General features: G+C 44.7%; 1 protein-coding gene across 1 annotated transcript in view; it reads right to left on the reverse strand.

Annotated features, from left to right (window-relative positions):
- Positions 1 to 4940: 4940 nt before the first annotated feature.
- The window catches only part of ASXL3 (ASXL transcriptional regulator 3), a 205530-nt gene continuing 192107 nt past the window's right edge, over positions 4941 to 18363 (reverse strand). The window contains exons 11-12 of the mRNA XM_075532834.1: positions 16214 to 18167; positions 4941 to 13509 (exon numbers count right to left, since the gene is read on the reverse strand). Of these exons, the coding sequence (XP_075388949.1) occupies positions 9778 to 13509; positions 16214 to 18167 (5686 nt within the window). The 3' untranslated portion in view covers positions 4941 to 9777. The remainder of the gene's footprint in view (positions 13510 to 16213; positions 18168 to 18363) is intronic.

Consider the following 18363-nt stretch of genomic DNA (forward strand, 5'->3'; position numbering starts at 1 on the left):
CTCTATTTTTTTAAAAAGCCCTTGTGGCAATTATATCAGGGTATTAACTCTTTTGTTGTTGTCTCTGTAATATTACTTATGAATATAGGAACACATATATCCATTAGAAACATCAATAACCCCAAAACATAGGCCCCCAAACCATCATTTGAATACGTTATTGACTTTCACAAAATCAATTCAGGCGACTAGCCCCCAAACACAGTCCTGGTTTGGTGAGAAAAGGCCTTAGTGGACAGACTTTTGAGTGGCATACATGAGGATGCCCCTTAAGGGATCATTATTGGAAGGGGCAGTGTCTTCATGGATGATTCCATTCTGTGGAAATGATTGGTCTGCTGCCCAGCAGAGAATATGCTCTTCAGTGGAATGAAATTTAAACCACTATGTCAAGTGTGGGAAATGGAAGTTTCGCTGGAGATTTCAAATGCATCCAATAGGAATCCAAAATTGCTTCATCAACTGGGTTTACTCCACTGCATCTTGCTAGACTCTTGCCACATCAAATTGTAATCACAAAATATTATCACTTTATTACCATTAACCTATATTTGATTTTCAAGGTTTGGGGCCCTCTGACTTTTCTTGGCATCTCTAGCCTCTATCAGAGTCTGTGTAGCAGATTATAGAGAAGTCCTGTAGTAAGAGCATGGGATTTGGGGTCTGAAAATCCTTCTTTCACACTATAGATCTTGTACTTCTTAAACAAGACCTTGATTTAGCTGTGTGTTCTTTAACAAGTTAATTAAACTCTCTGGAACTCAGGTTCTTCATTGACCCCATGGATATACTGATACTACCTATTGTCTAGGGTTTTACTTAGGATAAACGTGATCAATATCTGTGAAGAGCTTTGTAGCGCTGGGTGCATATACTTTCATGGATGTGACTAAATTCTCCTATAGACTGATTTTCAGCCTAAGTCTGGGAAGTTGTTGTATTTGGTATGATGCAGTTAGATTTTTAAAAGTTTATAATATGAAGAAGACATGTATGAGTTCCTCCATATTCAGATCACAAAGACTGATTTGGAAGTGATTGATTTCTGATCTAAAATTAGAAAACTGGGACTACAGAGTAGAATCCTTGATTACCTTCACTTTTGGACAAACAAAGCCTAATACACTTTTTGAACAGAAAATTTTCTATGCTTCAAATGTCAAAGAAAAAAAAACTCTGTAAATGAACCGCTACCAATCTCACCCTGCAAAGTGTCAGTAATGAAAAAAATGTGAAAGCAATCATAAAGCATACAGTATGTTCCAAACTATTTCTCTGATAGTTAGAAAGCTAAGTGTTTCAAGATTAGTGGTAAAAATTATCTATTGATTTTTACTTTAAGTTCAGTGTAACAATTTTTCTTTTAGAACCACTGAATATATCAAGATGCTAACTACCATATATACTCATGTATAAGCCAAGTTTTACAGTACATTTCCAATGCAGTCTTTGTGTTAAAATTAGGTGCCCCAGCTGATATTCAGGTAGGCTTATACTTGAGTATATACGGTAAGTTTAGCATAGAATTCCACCCCCACTTCCCAATAAAAAGATTGTTTTACCAATAGTGTATTTAGGAAGTTCCTTTGAAGCCACGTTTGAGGAAGGAGTGTGGAAAATAACGGTGGTTTCCACTGGAATCATCATGGAGATAACTGTTACTTAGACATTAACCGTGACATCTAAGCTGATGAACAAATAATGCTTCTGTGACAGCAATACATTGGGTCTGTTCTTCCATACAGAGAGCCATGCATAAATGTTGGAGCTTCTATTTGGGAAATCATCTCGTGGGAGATACACACATGGTGCCCACGACAACCTTACTTTTTAAAGACAGAGCTATTAGATAGCTTGGCATCCCAGAACTGGTTACTAGAAGTGAATGAAAGAAAACAAAAACCAGAGCTCTGTCTCCCATGAAATTCCTCTATGTCCACTCATTGTTAAAGAATAAGGCTATCTAAATAGTGTTTTTCATGAATGAAAAACCATACTTTGAAATGAGAGGTATGTTTGGATCCAGGCAAAAGCTATTTTCCATTTACAACCTTATGGTAAAGATTTGTGATGAATCTGGAGAAAATGAGGTGGACATTATGTGACCTGAGGGTCTCAAATCTTATACCCAGCAGTGGCTGCTCCCACTTTGTGATCATGTTCTTATCTATGACAACTGTCCACTGAACAGTGTGCTTGGGGAGTGGGGTAGGGGTGAGGAGAAAAAAACCCTGGAGATTTCATTGAATTTGGGTTAAAGCCACCTCAAACCAGCTAATAGATTGCCTTAATATTTGAGATTGTACAAGGAAATATTCACCTTACATAAAGTATTCCAGCTTTCGCATAAATACGATGATTGTATCTAGAATTAATCACTTTATTCACAAAAGTCAATTCAGGGAAAGCCTTCCTTCACAAAAGTGAAAGTTCAGAGTGGGGCATCACAGCGGACCTCCCTTTTGTGGAGTATCCTGATAGGTTAATGCCTTATCCAGTGCTAAACTAGGTAATGCCTGCTTTTATTTAAAATGAGGCATCACAACAGAGATGCGCTTCATATAGCTGAAAAACATCCAACAAAACTGATGAAAGAAAGTGGCTTTTAAATGATGGGCTTTGGCTTCATAAATCAGGTGGTCTGCCTTGGCTAATTATAATTAATAGTGGCCTTGGCAACTTGGATACACATTTCTTTAGAGGAGAGAACTAAGTTTACCATCGAAAGTGGATTTCCAGGTCAGTTGTGGCACTTAACTCTTCCAACATTTCATCCGTGCCTATCGCTGTGATTGTTGTGTGTCCGGCTCTTGAAACACTAAGTTGAGGAAACCCATTCCTAAAGGGTAGACTAATTCTCTAGAACAAGTAGTTTTCTCAGAATTCTGGTAAAATGTTTTCCGTAGAGTCTAAAAACTAATAAGTCAACGACTCTCCTGGCTAGGTGCCAGGAGAACCCAAGATGCTTGTGAACAGTGGAATTGTTCGACAAGCTTTATGAATGCCCTGTATACGTGTACTCATCTTGGATTAAAAGAAAATACAAGGGTAAGTCAAAAATATTGCTACAAAATTACACCCTAGCCCCAAACCAAACCAATGAATGTCATGGTGGAGTTGACTCCAACTGACTGCCACCAGCCCTGCAGGGTAGGGTAGACTGCCCCCTGGGTTCCTAAGGCTGGAAATCATCATGGGAGCAAAGCACCTCATGTTTCTTGTGAGGAGCTGGTTGCTGGTGATTTCCTGGTGCTGATCTCAAGGTTAGCAGCCCAATGTCTAACCTACTCCACCACCAGGGCTCCTTATGCTATATCATAGAAACTTTTACTAAACAAAGTATCAACCTGTGAAGCTATTGGACATATATCCTCCAACTCAGTCTATACACTTCTGAAGGCAGTATTTGCATCTCTCTGACCCTTCCTTCCCTGAAGGACTCTATGCTTTTCCATTTATACCACATCAAAACAGGTCTGGACATACTTGTTAGATGCCATCAAATTTGTTCTGACCCACAGGGACTCTATGCATAACAGAAGGGATACCCTTGGGATTCACCTTGCCCTCAAGAGTCACCATAATCCTATTAAGTTGACCTTGGTTTTGAATTTAACTGATCCTGCAGATCCCTCTGGTAGCTACTGTTTGGGACCTTCTGAAGATAGTCTAAAGAGACAATTGTGTTATTAAGAATGCCTGCAGCCATTCACTGGTCACAGAGACATGTTCTAAACACTTTTTTTTGCTTATATAAATTGGAACCCTAGTAGAAATAATTTTTGACTTACTCTTTTATCTATCTGAAAACAGACATATCACTGAATGAATTGCTTGTTCTTGAAGTAAAAGCTACAATGGGAAAAAAATAAATACTTGAGGTCCTAAGAAAGATGGGCACTCACATTTCTTCTGTATGAAGAATAGTCTGCTATGTAGATACAAATTATGCAAATATTCTCATTTTGTCAAAGTAAAATTAGAATCCTGAATTTCTAGTAAGTGCCAACGATTGCTGAACTTTTCACTATTATTTAAAGCACTTTGGACTAAACGATGCTTGTGCAGTAATGGAAAGAGTACCTACTAAAACACGGACACCTAAAAATTCAGCACTTTGTAAATATGCGAATGGAGGGAGTATTAGCAGGGAAAAGGCAATTTAATGAGTTAAACTTAGAAATGTTTACCCTCCATTATTTTGTTGAGCAAGTACCTTGTTTAATTACCATTTCATTTAACTTTTGGAGTTGGAAGAGGCCAATGGTTTGTGTTTGTTGTGCATCACGCCCTTCCCCACCCCCAAAAGAAACATCCTCTTTCGCCATCTGGTGGCTGAACACATGAAAACATTTTCCATTTAGTTAAACTCAGATCAATGGTCATTTATATTTAATTCATATCTTACTAAAGATAGATGCATAATTTAACCTTTTTAAATATAATTGGGACAACTGTGTTCTAATGACTCGCAGAATTTTGTTCAAATGACTCTAGCCATAATACTTAATGCAGGGTGAGAGAGAGATCCAACCAAGCAGTTCTTTAAAAATACCATCTTCCAAACTATTTGGTTTTAAAGAGTTAAATAGTATAGTAGTAATGTGCTTGATATGAATATTTTGGTATAAAGAATTAACAAAGGCTCATAAAAACCAAGTCTCAAATACAATTTAAATGTTAAGTATAGTCGATAAGCTAATTTCAGTTGGTTCAATTTTAATTTTTATGGTGCCAATCTATCATTCCCAAGGAAATTAAAGGTAAATTTAATATTATAATGCTTTTTCTAGCAAAATATCTACATAATGATGGTACACTATATATATAAAATATATACATATACCACTTCATTTTTCGGAAAAAGCCCTGAAAAATGACAACGATTTCATATTTAATTTCTTTATTTTCTTCAGAATATTTTAATATTGAAACCCAAACTGTTACTTCGAGAACGGGGGGGAAAAAAAACAAACAAACAGAGAAACATGACAAGACAAACATTTCATTTCATTTAACTTATGATATTGTGAGCAGTCACTTTTGTAGGCAACACTTTTTTTTCCTTTGTAGAAAAGAAGAAATAAAAAACAAACAGCACCATTAAAGAATGCATGATCCCTGAATTCTAAACAAACACTGTCTAAAAGTTTTTAAAATGCTTTCTGCTCTCAGTCACATTTAGTCAGGTATCAAAGCGAGCGTGACAGTATGAAATTGTCGCAGTCTTACGAATCAACGGCTCCCCCTTGTGAGGATTTCACACACCTTGACGGAGTTTTTCCTGTGGGGATACTATATTCTTTGGTAGAGGGCTGAAGGAGGGTTTGACTTCTCTGTATGCTGATATCGTGTGTCTGTGTATGTTCAGGGCCTTCACCCCTAGCCTGCGTGTCATGCATGGTACATTTAGGTCGATTTCACATTTCGCTGCTACACTGTAGGAGTAATACCGCCTTTGAGAAAAAGGCTTTCGATGGTTAATGTCAAACAGATGTAAACATTCAGAATACTGACCAAAACCAAACCAAATAAACAGACATGTACACAAAACGAAACGAACTGTACTGAAAATATGAATCAGATTAGGTTTCCATGAAGCAGGGGGCGCGGGGCTGAGGGGGGGGTTGTACAGCAGTACAAGGAAATTATGGCAAACAAGTAAAGCACTTCCTTTGAAACATTCATGAACAGTACGAATACAACAGCTTCCCTACCGTCTAGATTATTCTGCGACTATCAAATATAGTACAAAGAGAAATAGTATGTGCTATAAAAAAGCAGCTCCTTTAAATTATAGTAAAAATGTGTTTCGCTCTTTTTACAGTGACAGGGCATGGGAGGACTGAGGGCGACTACACGTCGGTTTTATCTTCAGGGACGTTTTGGCTCTGACGGCCCCTGACAGTGAGAGGAGGTCCTTTGCTAGGGCTCTTTCACATTGTTGTCTGGAAACACAGAGGGACAGTGGCTGCGCTCTGCCCCGTGCAAGAGGTGGGGGGTGGGCGGGTATTTCCACGGGGCAGCTGACTTGGGGCAAGGCCGGGGGACGATGCAGCCTTCAGCTCAGACTCAAGCCTCTCGGGCTTCTCCATCCATTGCAGGAACGGGGAAACCCGAGGCCACAGTGACTTCCTCTTTTGGAATTGTGCAAGAGGGTTTGTCAAGAAATGGGGGGGCTGCAGCATCATGTGATTCTCACTGCAGTGTAAAGCACCGTAGGAACCAGCTTGCTTCCGTACGTTTCTTTTGTCCCGCTGTCTTCTGTAGCTCCTCCTAGAAACCATGGCCACCGAGTCTTTACAGCAACAAGGCTGAACACCTCATGGCTTTTCAAGGTTTTTAGTTTGTTTACTAGAGACAAGACCTTCCAACAACCAAACCAAACTCACTGCCATTGAGTCAATGCTGACTCGTAGTTGGCCCTTTAGGGCAGAGTAGAACTGCCCCTTGCGTTTTCGGAGGCTGCAAAAGTTTATGGGAGCAGTTAAGTCTCACCTGTCTCCCGTGGAACAGCAAGTGGGTCCAACATGTAATAATTACATATCATTACGTGCTCAGTTCGCCAACATTTTTGCTATTCTCACTTTGGGGAAGGAAACATTTTCCATTTGAAAATGAATTTGCATCAGAATTGTTTCTTATTAACATGCCCATCATGAACTACCAAATGTCTTTGTACACCTCAGGCATATGCATATCACAGAGGAGGGAGGGGGTGGGGAATAGCAGTCTTCTTCCATTCCCTGCTCCCAAAGTGCTATGTAGGAAAATACATCCTTTGAGACTCAAAACAAAACAAAAATAATGGGGGGGGGGGGGAACAAAAAGATGTCACATGTGCAAGTCCTATACCTGACAGGGCTATCATAATGTCTCATAACCAGGACAATGCACACGCTAAAATTTGCACATTATACCACAATAACCATGTAGCAAATAACATACTCCATTTGCACATAAGCAGACATTTGTGGAAATAAGGAAATTAGGAATTTAATAGTCCAATTCAAATATACTGGCTTGTGTGTGTATACTACGCAGATATCTGACCCATGTTTTACATCTCAATTTGTTCTTTTGGTTTTTTTCTTTAGTCCCCAAATAATAAAGCATCTTTTCAAAAAATATATAAACCACACAAGGTCATTAAGAACCTGAACTGAGACAAAAAAAAACAAAAACCACGGGCACAGAACAATGTTGTTTGTGTTATAATGCTCTCTTCATTCTTAGGTGATCGAATTCATTTGCTACCACCAGTTGATTCTCCAAATCTCTTGTGTGAAAAAATCAAAACACAGAGGACACTTTCCTTAATCTCTCCAGTGAGCAGCGTGCAGGCAGCACTGGACGATCGCAGAGCAGGTACTAAGCTCAGGATCACACCAGCCTCAGTGGTGCCTCACAGGCAGAGTGTAACAGCTTTGGTAGACTGCAGTCTGTCTCGTCACTGTGTCAGGGACTGCTGGGCTCTTTTTCAATCTGCTGGTGTAGATAGTAGCTGATATTGGTATAGTGGTGGTGGCACTGGGAAATTGGCATGCGTGCGTCTACATTTTAGGGGTGCTACACTGTCAGACTAGAGATGTTCTTTTGAAATGGGACATCGTCACGGACATGCCAACCACAAAGACACTGCCAAGAAGATGCCTCTTAAGCACAGGTTGGCACAGAGAAAGCATTCAGTAAGGACCTGCTGGAGTTTATTCTCAGTTCCATAGCAAGGGCTGGTTAAGTGCATTGCAAATTGTCATAGTGGTAAATTTCTTTTTCTTAATGTCAATCTGGAAAACAGAATTGGCAGTTGTAGAGCACCGAATTGGACCATTGAGAACCTTTTCCGTTTTTCTTTTAAGTACCTGTCAATATCAGCAATTTGTTAATAAAAATGACGTCTTCAACACCTAAAGTAATTTGGCAACATCACAGTAATAAATATGAAGGAAAACACATATCACAATTATATATATATTAAAAAAAATCACGAGTCCCCCACCCCCATACCCAGGAATGTAATTTCTGCTCATTCCAGTTAATCCTTAAGACGGATTGTTAAGGGAATGTTGAAAAGTTTCCGTTATCGAGATGATCCCACGTGGAATATATTGGTCATTCTTACCCTGGATACAAGTGATTTCCCCCATGCTTTTGCTCTTCTTCCACAGCCACAATCGACCAACGGTCATGGCAGCCCACACTTTGTGCTCTGTAATCTGAAGTGAAAAGGGCATGGTTTTTGTTTGACGCTCTTTTTCCCACAGTGCGCATGTGCTTTTGAACGTGCTTTAGGGAACAGAGCTTCCTGAACGATGGCGGTGGTTCTCCAGTGTGATGGTGACCAAGGGAAATGGAAAGTCACTAAATTACTCAACACGCAGATGTTACTGGTAAACTCTGACGACAGCTTGAAGATGCAGTATCCCTTTTTCAAAAGCAGTTCCACTCCCCTCCAAATATGAGCAATGCAGTGACTGGACTCACGGCAAAATAAAATAAAACATGCACTGCCTGGAACTATTATTAAAATAAGGGCAACTTCAAATACATTTATAGAGGCCGTAACTCCTGAGGGGGAAATAGGTGAAGAAGAAGGTCAACATGTTAGCCTTCTGGCATCCCATTCATTGTGAGTGACACTGTGGGAGAGAAGTGGCCAACCTCTCTCTGCAAACCTGGAGACCACAGCAAACTGACATCAAAGCTGTGACTTCCAGCCCCAATTTCCACATCCAGTAATTCTATCAGAATGAACAAAATGGCCCAATATTTACAGTCTCAACCTACTTATAGCTTCTTTGTATATATACTATTTTGTCTGTTTCCTTTTTCATTTTAGGCATTTCTTTTTCACACTTGCTCTTAAGAACCAAAAAAAAAAAACACCACCAATGGGCCTTTGACCCTCCATTGGCCAAGGTCTTACATGACCAGATGATCAAGCGCTAGTGTCAGATGACTAGACTTGAGGCCCACACTGACCTACAGTGGAAGATGCACTTAGCTACACTGCATGTGTAAAAACCCAAGGGGACTCGGATAGTCTGCCATGGTCTCTAAAAGCAAAGGGGGGAGAAGCAGCCTGACAGTGGCTCTCACTACTAGCACACAACCTTTAATGTACCTTCTGTGATATGCGTGAACACTCGGATAATTCTCAGCCGTGTAATTCAGATTCCCCTCTGCCAACCTCGTGGGAAAGAAAGGTCCCGAAAGAGTGCAGGGTGAATACTCTTGCTGCAATGGCTAAGTGACAGAATGTAGAATCCTCATTCCTTTTCTGCCTCTGCATTTCTGGTGATTAAAAAAGAATTAGCAATGCTCTCTTCCTTGCTACAACCACCAGCCAAGGGCCATGGAGGCCCCTCTGGATGGACTCGTACCTGTAATTTTTAGATTAGCAGCCAAGAGCATTAGTCCACCCAAGGACTGCTACCTATACCTAGACAATTTAAGAAAAGAAAAAAAAAAGGTTGGGGGCAGGGAACTGTCTACACCTGGACAGAAACTCCCCGAAGGTGGGGACCGGCAACTACACGTGTCAAGGTCATGCTGCGGAGCTGTTTGGTTGGGGAAGCCCCGCCGACCCCAACAAAGAATGCATGGAAATCATAACCCCAAGGAGTGAAGATCATGACCACGTGTTCCAAAGGAAAGGGAATTCGCAGGATCGGCACAAACCAGACTACTCCAGGGGTTGTGGTGGCTGCTGCTGCTGCTGCTGAGGCAGGAGGCTCTGGCCCGCACCAAAGGGATACTGCATCTTTCGCTTCGCGCTTACCGCACCACCAGGCAAGCGACACAGAGCTTCGAAGGCCCTATGCAGTCGTCATGGCAGAAGGCCCCACAGCCTCTGCACACGATCATGGCTTTCAGCCGGCAAGAGCATTTCAGCTCCAACTCGTCCGCGTTGCTGCTGTCGGCAAAATTCTGCACGGGCGCCGGGGCATTCTGCCCAGGCAGGCCCGTCGCAGGGCTGGAGCTGCTGCCCAAAATCCCGATGGACTTTTCAATGGCTGATGCTGCCCTTTTGAAGCTCGAGCTACCAAAGTGGATTGTGGGGTAACTTCCACAGAGCGGTGGCTGTGGCTGCGCCTGCATCTTCTGAGCGGCTAACTGGGGGAAAGGCTTTTGCGGCTCAGAAAGCAAATAGGAAGAGAAATCTGCATTTTTCAGCGCGAAGGCTTTTAACTGTTCTTTCATTTCATTCTGGTCATAGGAAACTTGCTTCATGCCCAGTTCGCAGCTGCTGCTTAAGCCTTCCTCATAAGAAAGAGGTTCCGATTTGATATTGCTACATATGCCCGCGGACTGTGGCCAACTGAGTCGCTTTGTGGTTTCCATGGTGACCGGTGGCTGTTTCTGCTCGGACAGGCCTTCTGCATTAGGAAGAGGTGGAGGTAGTGGAGGCGGGGGTGGGGGTGGCGGTGGCGGTGGGGGAAGAGCCAAGGGTGGCGGGGGAGGCGGCGGTGGGGGTGGGGGTGGAGGAAGCACTAAAGCTTTGCTCGGCATGGGGTGGGCTGTGGCCCCCATGTCATCCCCTTCTTTGATGGGGAGATTGGGGGATAACATGTTGCCTAACCTTAGCTGGTGAGGAGCTGAAGCCACACCCACCTCTCCCAGGCCCTTCTGGTCCAGATGCCTGTTGAAGGCAAAGGCAGTGCAGCCGGCTGGGTTCTTGGAGGAGGCCTGTAACAGCGCAGGGGAAGGCAGGGGGCCCCTGGCTACCATGGGCATTTGGTAAAACTGCTGTCTGTGTACAGCAGCAGCGTCAGGGTGGAAGCTGCCGTTCTTGTCCACCTGGAACAGGTTCTGCTGGAAGCTGCAGGGGGGGAGCAGCCGCTTCTGCTGCTTGACCTCGGGGCTGTGGGCCAGCCGGTTCTGCATGGCGTGCTTGCTCAGCCACTCTTGCTTGAAGGGCTGACTGGGCCCGAGCTGGTTCATGCCCGGGTTGATGACACAGGGGACCCCTTTGACATCTGGCTCCACCAAGAGTTTCCCTGGTTCACATTTGACTTGAGTGTGTTCCCCGACGGTCCTGGCCACTCTCTTTTTGGGGTGGTTCTCACGCTTCCTTATCTGGAGTGGCGCTAGGGTCCCTGCCAAGTAGCCCTTACCATCTGGGTTGGGCGAGCTGGATGGCATTTCGACAACGCCCCTCTCGGGGGCTGCTTTGCCCACTGAGGTAGTTGGAAGAGGCAGGGGGAGCCTGTTAATTTCCAGCTTGGCTCCCAGTCTGGGCTGAGGCAACACTTTTTCCAAAGGCAGGTTGCCCTGCAGTAGCTGGGTCACCAGCGGATTGTTGGCCTCCACAGTGGACAGGCGGCAGCTGGAGCTCCCTGTGCCAGGAGCCCTTTTCAGGGTGTCTGTAGCCAGGGAGATGGCCTCTTCCATGGGGCTGGAGGTGGAAACCTTCACGTTCTGCGTCTGTTGGACACTAGCGGTCCCCTCTGTCGTGGGAGGGGGCAGCTCAGGCCCGGAGAAGTCTTCCGTGTCCATTCTAAAGCTCTTGTCCACGTCATGAGGCTCGGATTTCACAGGGAGGGGGGCGCTGGTTATCAGATTCCTGGGGTGAAGCTCTGCCACGTGGGAGTAGCTGGCGTGTTCGGTTTTGATCGCCTTTGGACCGCTCGGTTCGAGATACTCTTTCGGTTTACTTGAAGCGGCATGGCTCACTAGCGGCTGTGCTGCGCTGCGTACTCCGTCCTCGTTCCAGCAAATCCGGCTGCCTGGGCTGTACTGATTGCTGCAGGCTGTGTCCGCGTCGCTGTGGAAAGTAGCTGGGCCATGTCCAGGTGCCTGCTCAGCAAAGCTGTGACTGGGGGCAGGAGCCTCATTCAATTTGTCTGGCACAAGGGGTAGCTCTTGGAGACTTGTGCAGGGGGCCTGCAAGGTTTTACAGTCCTGTTTTGCTGCGGGAGCAGCGATGAAGCTGGAACTGTGATCAGTGCTTTCACTTGCAACTGACTCTGGCCTGCTGATGACCGACACCTGGGGACATGCCACGGCTTGGATGGGTGCATCTGTCCTCACCGACCTGCTCTGGAGGTCCAGGCTGGCTTCGGCACTTTCAATGGAGACGGTCAGAGACAAACTGGAGGTCAGTGTGGTGCTGTGGTCCACAATGACCTTACACGGAATGGATCGGTTGGCAGCTGCTGGTGCAAAGCCCCCTGGTGGTTGCTGAGGTTTTGCAGAATTATCGGGTCTGGCTCGAAGCCCTGTATTTTTCTCCAAGCCTTCGACATTTAACTTGGAAGGAGGATCGTATGAGTTTATGGTGAACACGTTTCCAGTAAACATCGCGATGGGTGGGCGTGCAACCAGAGAGTCTGGGACTGCTGCGGAGTCACTGCAGCTGAGAGCCGCTCTCACAGTGGTACCCATGGATACGGTGGCCTGATCTTCACTCCCAGGCATGGCTATCTTCTCAGAAGGAACCCGGTTGTTCATTCCTGTTGGGGGAATCAAGACAGAGCTAGCGGAGAGATGGTTTGGCAAATTATTTCCAACAGGGGGAGTTGGCACAGAGGTGTATGGACCAGAGACTAAGTTACTAGCCTTGCTGCTCGGTGGCACCAGCAACTGCTTATCACCCAGGGAGGTTGATAGGCTCGTGCTCTCTGTCGTGACTGCGATGGGAGTGCTTTCAATACATTTGGGTATAATGGCTACGCATGAAGTGTCAGCTGCCTGGATTGTTTTTAACATGCTTATATTACAAGCAGAGATGGTCGTGTTTGCACTGTCGATAGACATGAGGACAGAGGATTTGTCCACAGAACCCACGTAGGGATGCTCCTTAATTGCTCCTGACAAAGCAGTGCTGCAGACAGACATGGGAATAGTGTTTTCATTAAAAAGCATGGGCACACTGCTATTTTCCGAAGAGGTAGATGAAACAATTTTCTCAGATAAATGTGACACAGGTATGGTTTCATCAGAACTATGCACAGATAAGTCAGTGGCAGTTTCTGGAACTTTGGGTGGGTTGAGAGACTGTGGTAATACCGTGGTGACCTCCCGGAGGTGTACCAACTTGTTGCTTGGAGACCTGCAGTTCGGATTGACAATGATGACACCGGTTGAACCTTCCATTTTTGTCTCCGGGACAGAAGAGACCTCTAAGTTTGGAGACCCTTCCTTGGAGTTAAGCTGAGGCAGCCAAGCCTCTTTAGTGGTCTGGAAGAGGTGGGTTCGGGCTTGATGCTTGGCGAAGAGCTTGGCCTTCGTTTGCTCTTTGATATGTGCCAGGGTTCTCGCCTTGCCACCTTCTCCCGGGCTCCCCATGGCTCCGGAGACAATGCTGGCAGCAGCAGCCACGGCAGCGGCAGCGGCAGCTTCTCGCTGAGCCCTTGCTTGCTGGGCACGGGCCTTGATGTCTGCGAGGGTCCTGGCGCCTGTGTTTCTCCCACCGCTAACGGCCGCGCCAGTGGAAGCTCGAGACTCTGGCTTAGAGATGGGTTGGCTCTTGATGATAAATGGTGGTCCAATTTTTGAAAGCTGGATCTAAGGGAAGGGGAGAGAGGAGAGATGAAGCATTGGCTACATCACCACAAAGGTGAGGCATAGCATATGATACAAGGGAAACGGCTGGTTGCATTCACTAATAGTGCACAGGGGGGTGGGGGGTGGCAGGGGTGGTGGTTCCTAAATCCCGAAGGCACTTTCTGTGAACAGAGCCCCAATACTTGAAGCCTGAGTGTGAAGGTGAAGATTCTCATCTATTAAAAAACATCACCCAGTTACTTCATTTGGCAGGGAAATTAGGAATCCTCTTGATCCCTTCTATCAAAGGAAATAGAGCTAACTTTTTTTTTTAAGGATCCTAGTTAAAAAGACTTAGGGAGCCTTCATTTTAAAATGATCATTACTGTTGATTTCAAACACTGGGGGCTTGAAGTGGACTTGGAGTTTTACACCTCTCTTTCGGGCCCTGAAGAAAAAGCCATGGGCACCCAGTCCAGAAACTACAATTCTTATGCTGGTTGTGGCCCCAAAGGAGCTTTGTGATCCTGCTCAAATCATGGTTTCCCTGTCTCCTCCGATGACAGCTGGGATCCAGGGACCGTAGACCTCTTATGTATTCTCACAGCGTCACACCCACTGTCGTCCCTGCTGCTACTAAGTGCACAATGCTAGTGTGTAAACCCCACTGTAGAATTAGACTAGTTCTTTCTGGTCTATTTCCTTCACTGAGCTGTGATGAAGCTGAAATGAGACTGTATTTGTGAGAATCCGCTGCTTTCGAATCCGCTGGTTTCATTTTATTAATGTTAAGTTTTCATAAAAGCAAGGCTACCCGCTGGCGTCCCCTCCCTAAGAGAAAGTGCCAGCTGCTCAGTTTCTTTTGGTCACAGAATCCGCAGTGCGCTGAATTCAGAAAATGACCCCATCCACATGGTTAACCTACCTGTGTAAATTAAGAGACCCCCTCCTCCCCTCCCAGGGTCGGGCTCACGAAACGCATGGCCATCGTAACAATGCAAGTCAAGCCCTATCTCAGCACCCATGAGCTCCGCCACTAAGCACTCGGAGAGCCACAGTCTGGAGCTGGAAGGCGGCTGCTTAGAATGCCACAGGTTACAGCTACAAAAACGGCATCTAACCTTGTCCTGCCCACGGCCACGCCTCAACTCAGTGCTGTTTCCCTGGACTGTCCCCCTCTAGGAAAAGCTTTCACTGCAGAGCCTAGGTCTCACCTTTACCATGGGCTTATTTATCTTATTGTAACTGCCTGTCAAACACAGGATCGTATGAATCCAGACCTATACTGAGAGATTCTGATACATGTAAGGAGCTGGTCTCATTAGCAAACTGCTTAGGCAGTCTCTCTTCGCATCCAAAGTCTTCTGAGAAAAGGTGAATTTAGTAGGGGGGGATACCATTTTCCCCTGTAAATGTTACCCTTATTTTAAAATGTCAAAAGCAATTCAAAGATTAAAACTAGTTATCATTGAGGAAGAGCTTAAACGCCAAGCAAACACCTCTAGTTTCTCCATCAACTTCATCTATCTGTCATCTACCTTTAAATAAAGAATATACTACATTGAAAATAAGCCGTGTATCACCCCCATCTACCCAATATTTAGGCTGTTACATTTAAACACATTTATTAAAACTAATTTATGTTTTGTTTACCATTGCTTGAAAATAGCTTTTTTAAAATGGATGTTTACTTAATGTCCATCTTTTACATCTTTACTTAAAAAGAGTGTTTAAGTAGAACAACTCTGGTCATGTTCTCAAATGTCAATCTTGTAGTGATCCCATTTCCTACCTAAAAAAGGGTAGAATTCAGAGAATGGGAAAATTGAGAGAGCAATTAAGGAAGAAAAAAAAAAACTTAAATATTTTCAGGTTCCTAATTCAATGCTATAATAGAGGTATCCATATTCACTCTAGAACACAATTAATAGATTCAAGCCCAATTGGGTAAACATGGGATGTTTTAAAACACTAAACAGATCCTTTTGAAATAACCTTACTTTTGAATTGACTGAGGTCGAGTCAAATTTACAGAATTTGTTTTCTGAGCAGTAAAATCTGATGCAAATGAATTTATAGAAATTGAATAGCTTAGTAGAGGAATTTTATATTTTTGTCAAGTTAAAGACCTCTTTAGTATCTTGAAAATTCAATGATAGCATTTATCTACTTATAGCTCTATAGCATTATCTCTCAACATTTGCAATTTCAGTTGTTTATTCAATAATTATTGATGCCCTATTTTAAGCCAGTTCCCTTATGCTAGTGGCTATTGTATAATGCTTATTATATCAAGTTTATTAGAGAATGAATGATATGTATCTTCACCTGTTCAGGATATGCTTCTGACTTTTTACTATCTCCCTATTTCTGTCAAACTTTTATAAGTGACTACATTGTTTTTCCAATTTTCCTAAATGTATGCAGGTCTCACTCCTAAACCTTAGGATGCCTAGTGTTTTAAGGTCTTGAGGCACTTTCTCCTCTCCCCATCATTTTCCTTGATGCTCAAACACATACATGTTGCTGATCTTCCATGTGCACTCAGAACACAGTCTTAAAAAGGACCCTGGGGACTGGAAGGATTAGAGTGTAAAGCGCTGCAGAAATCTGGAAGAAAATCTTTCTTATATTATTGAAACTATAAGCACCTAATCACATCACAAAGTCTGCCTTAAGTGGGAAAAGCCTTTCAGCCAGAATTCCACCTTTCTGAATGCCGTACCTTGAGAGGTGGCACTCTGGGCTCCTCCCTGGGAGGCTGTTCTTTCTCAGCTGGGCTGCTGGAGGATATGTTACGGGTTGATGGATCATCTTCGATCCTCGGCCTCTTTTCCTTACAGATTCCAAAACTGTGCTGTTCTGCAGTTTTCCTCTTTGCTATTTCCGATTCTCTTTCATTCCTTGTGCCGTCAGGTGACATGGAAGGCTCTGAAGACTTGGAGGCATGTGAGGACTCTGATCGGCTCTGTGTGCTCCCTTGCTTATGTGTCCGATTCCTAGGGCCTTCTGCAAACGGCACCTTATCCGCTGACGGAGGATATTGCTTGTCTTGCAATTTGTTTGACGGTGGTGGCTCGCTCCCTTTATGCTCTGCCTCTTCCGGAAATGCGGACACCTCCAATGCCGAGGGCACACCTTTCTTTTCTGTTCTTTGTAGGACACTATGACTTTTGCCTTTCATCATTTCTGGGGAAGGAAGTTCTGGAGCAGGAAGGTAGGCCTTCTCAGGTGCAGCATGTGCCGTACAAGGCTGCTGATTCAAGGCGTTATTGTGCAATTCTTCTAGAGGAAGTGCATCCGGAGAAATGGAAGGGGGGCCTGTTGTGATTGGCTCTGGATTATTTGGCAGGGTCTCCAGCTGAGAAAGAAGGCTCTCTCCAAGTGGCTTGACTGGAATGGGCGCGTCCTCTTTCCGTGAGGAGAGTGGTTCTTCAGCTAAGGAAGGCGACTTTCCTTGTTGAGGCACCGCTCTCTCGCTCAGAGGAGCATGAGATGTTGGAGAGGTTTCTGAAGGAAGGGGCAAGCTGGATACAAACGTGGTCTCAGCTGTGAGAAGCCTGGAAGACACTGAAGAGGTCTCTGATGCCAAGGGTAAGTCAGACATCGGTGAGGTCTCGGATGTCAAAGGGATGCTTGATACCGGGGACGCTTCTGATGTTAAAGGCAAGCTTGACATTAGAGACACTTCTGATATTTCCGGTGAAGTGGGTACTAGAGATATTTCTGACATCAAAGAGGCAGAGGGGTTTTCATCGGTGGGCTTTCGCGGATTATACGTGTCTGTGTTTTCGGTGCTGGACACCTCCAAGCAAAATGCTGTCTCCAGGGAGGCTGGAGTACACGACTCCTCAGAAGGAGACTGTGTCTCCCCCCCTGGAGATGGCAGGCTGGGACACGCTCCTCCTGGGCTCTCCACGGAGAAGGACGTTTCAGATATGCAAGCATCCCCAGAAAGCTGTTCCTCGGGGTCACTCTGCAGCTCCATGTCCACAGCAATTCCTTCATTTGGAAACTGGCCTTGCAAAGGCGGCCTTGCTTCTGTTGGCGGAGTGTTGCTCTCTGCTGCAGCTCCTGACTCCTCATGCTCCGGGTCCCTGACCTGAGGCACAGGTGCCGTGGAAGGGAGGACAGAGTCACAGACTTCTACTTGGTCAATCACAACGGACATGTCTTCCTGGAGAGATTCGGATTTGTCTCCCACCTTAATTTCAATATGAGGCACAGTTTCCAGAATGTCATTCATCATAACACAGGATTCCAAGGTTCCTTCAGGAGGGGAGATTTGGGGCTCTTCCTGGGAGTTGTTGGTACTCTCGGACTCCTCGGAAAATTCAGGAATTGCTTTATGACTCTCATCCTGGCATTCACAGATACTCGTCTCTACCTCTTCTGCAATTTCCTCCTGGATCACAGATTCTTCGGGGATCAGTATATCCTCTGACTCAGATTCAGCCATTCCATCTTTAGCTGGAACTTCCACCATAGGACACAGTGTTGCACAGAAATCGGGCTCTGGGGAAGCTGGGCTTTTCATGCTTTTTGGCTGTTGTTCTTCCAATTGCGTCTGCGCAGAAGAACCCGGAAGACTAGAGGGCCCACAGTCGGAACTGCTTTCAGCTCCATCAGTGTTGGGTCCGGCAGTGAGCTTCATAGAGTCCTCTTTTGACATGCCCAACCTAAACAAAATTGGAGATATTCAGTTATTGCTTAATCAAACAACCCAGGAACAGTACAAATGCTTCTCTCATAATGCTAATAATAGTCTCCAACAGAAGTGACTGTATCACATCCATTCTTATAATCACCAAGTAGCACATTTAGTGTATTTACCCTATATCAGGTTTCTAAGACTGTCCATCTTTTCAGGAGCAG

The sequence above is a fragment of the Tenrec ecaudatus genome, chromosome 15 (assembly GCF_050624435.1).
Source record: "Tenrec ecaudatus isolate mTenEca1 chromosome 15, mTenEca1.hap1, whole genome shotgun sequence".
In the NCBI taxonomy this organism is placed as follows: domain Eukaryota; kingdom Metazoa; phylum Chordata; class Mammalia; order Afrosoricida; family Tenrecidae; genus Tenrec; species Tenrec ecaudatus.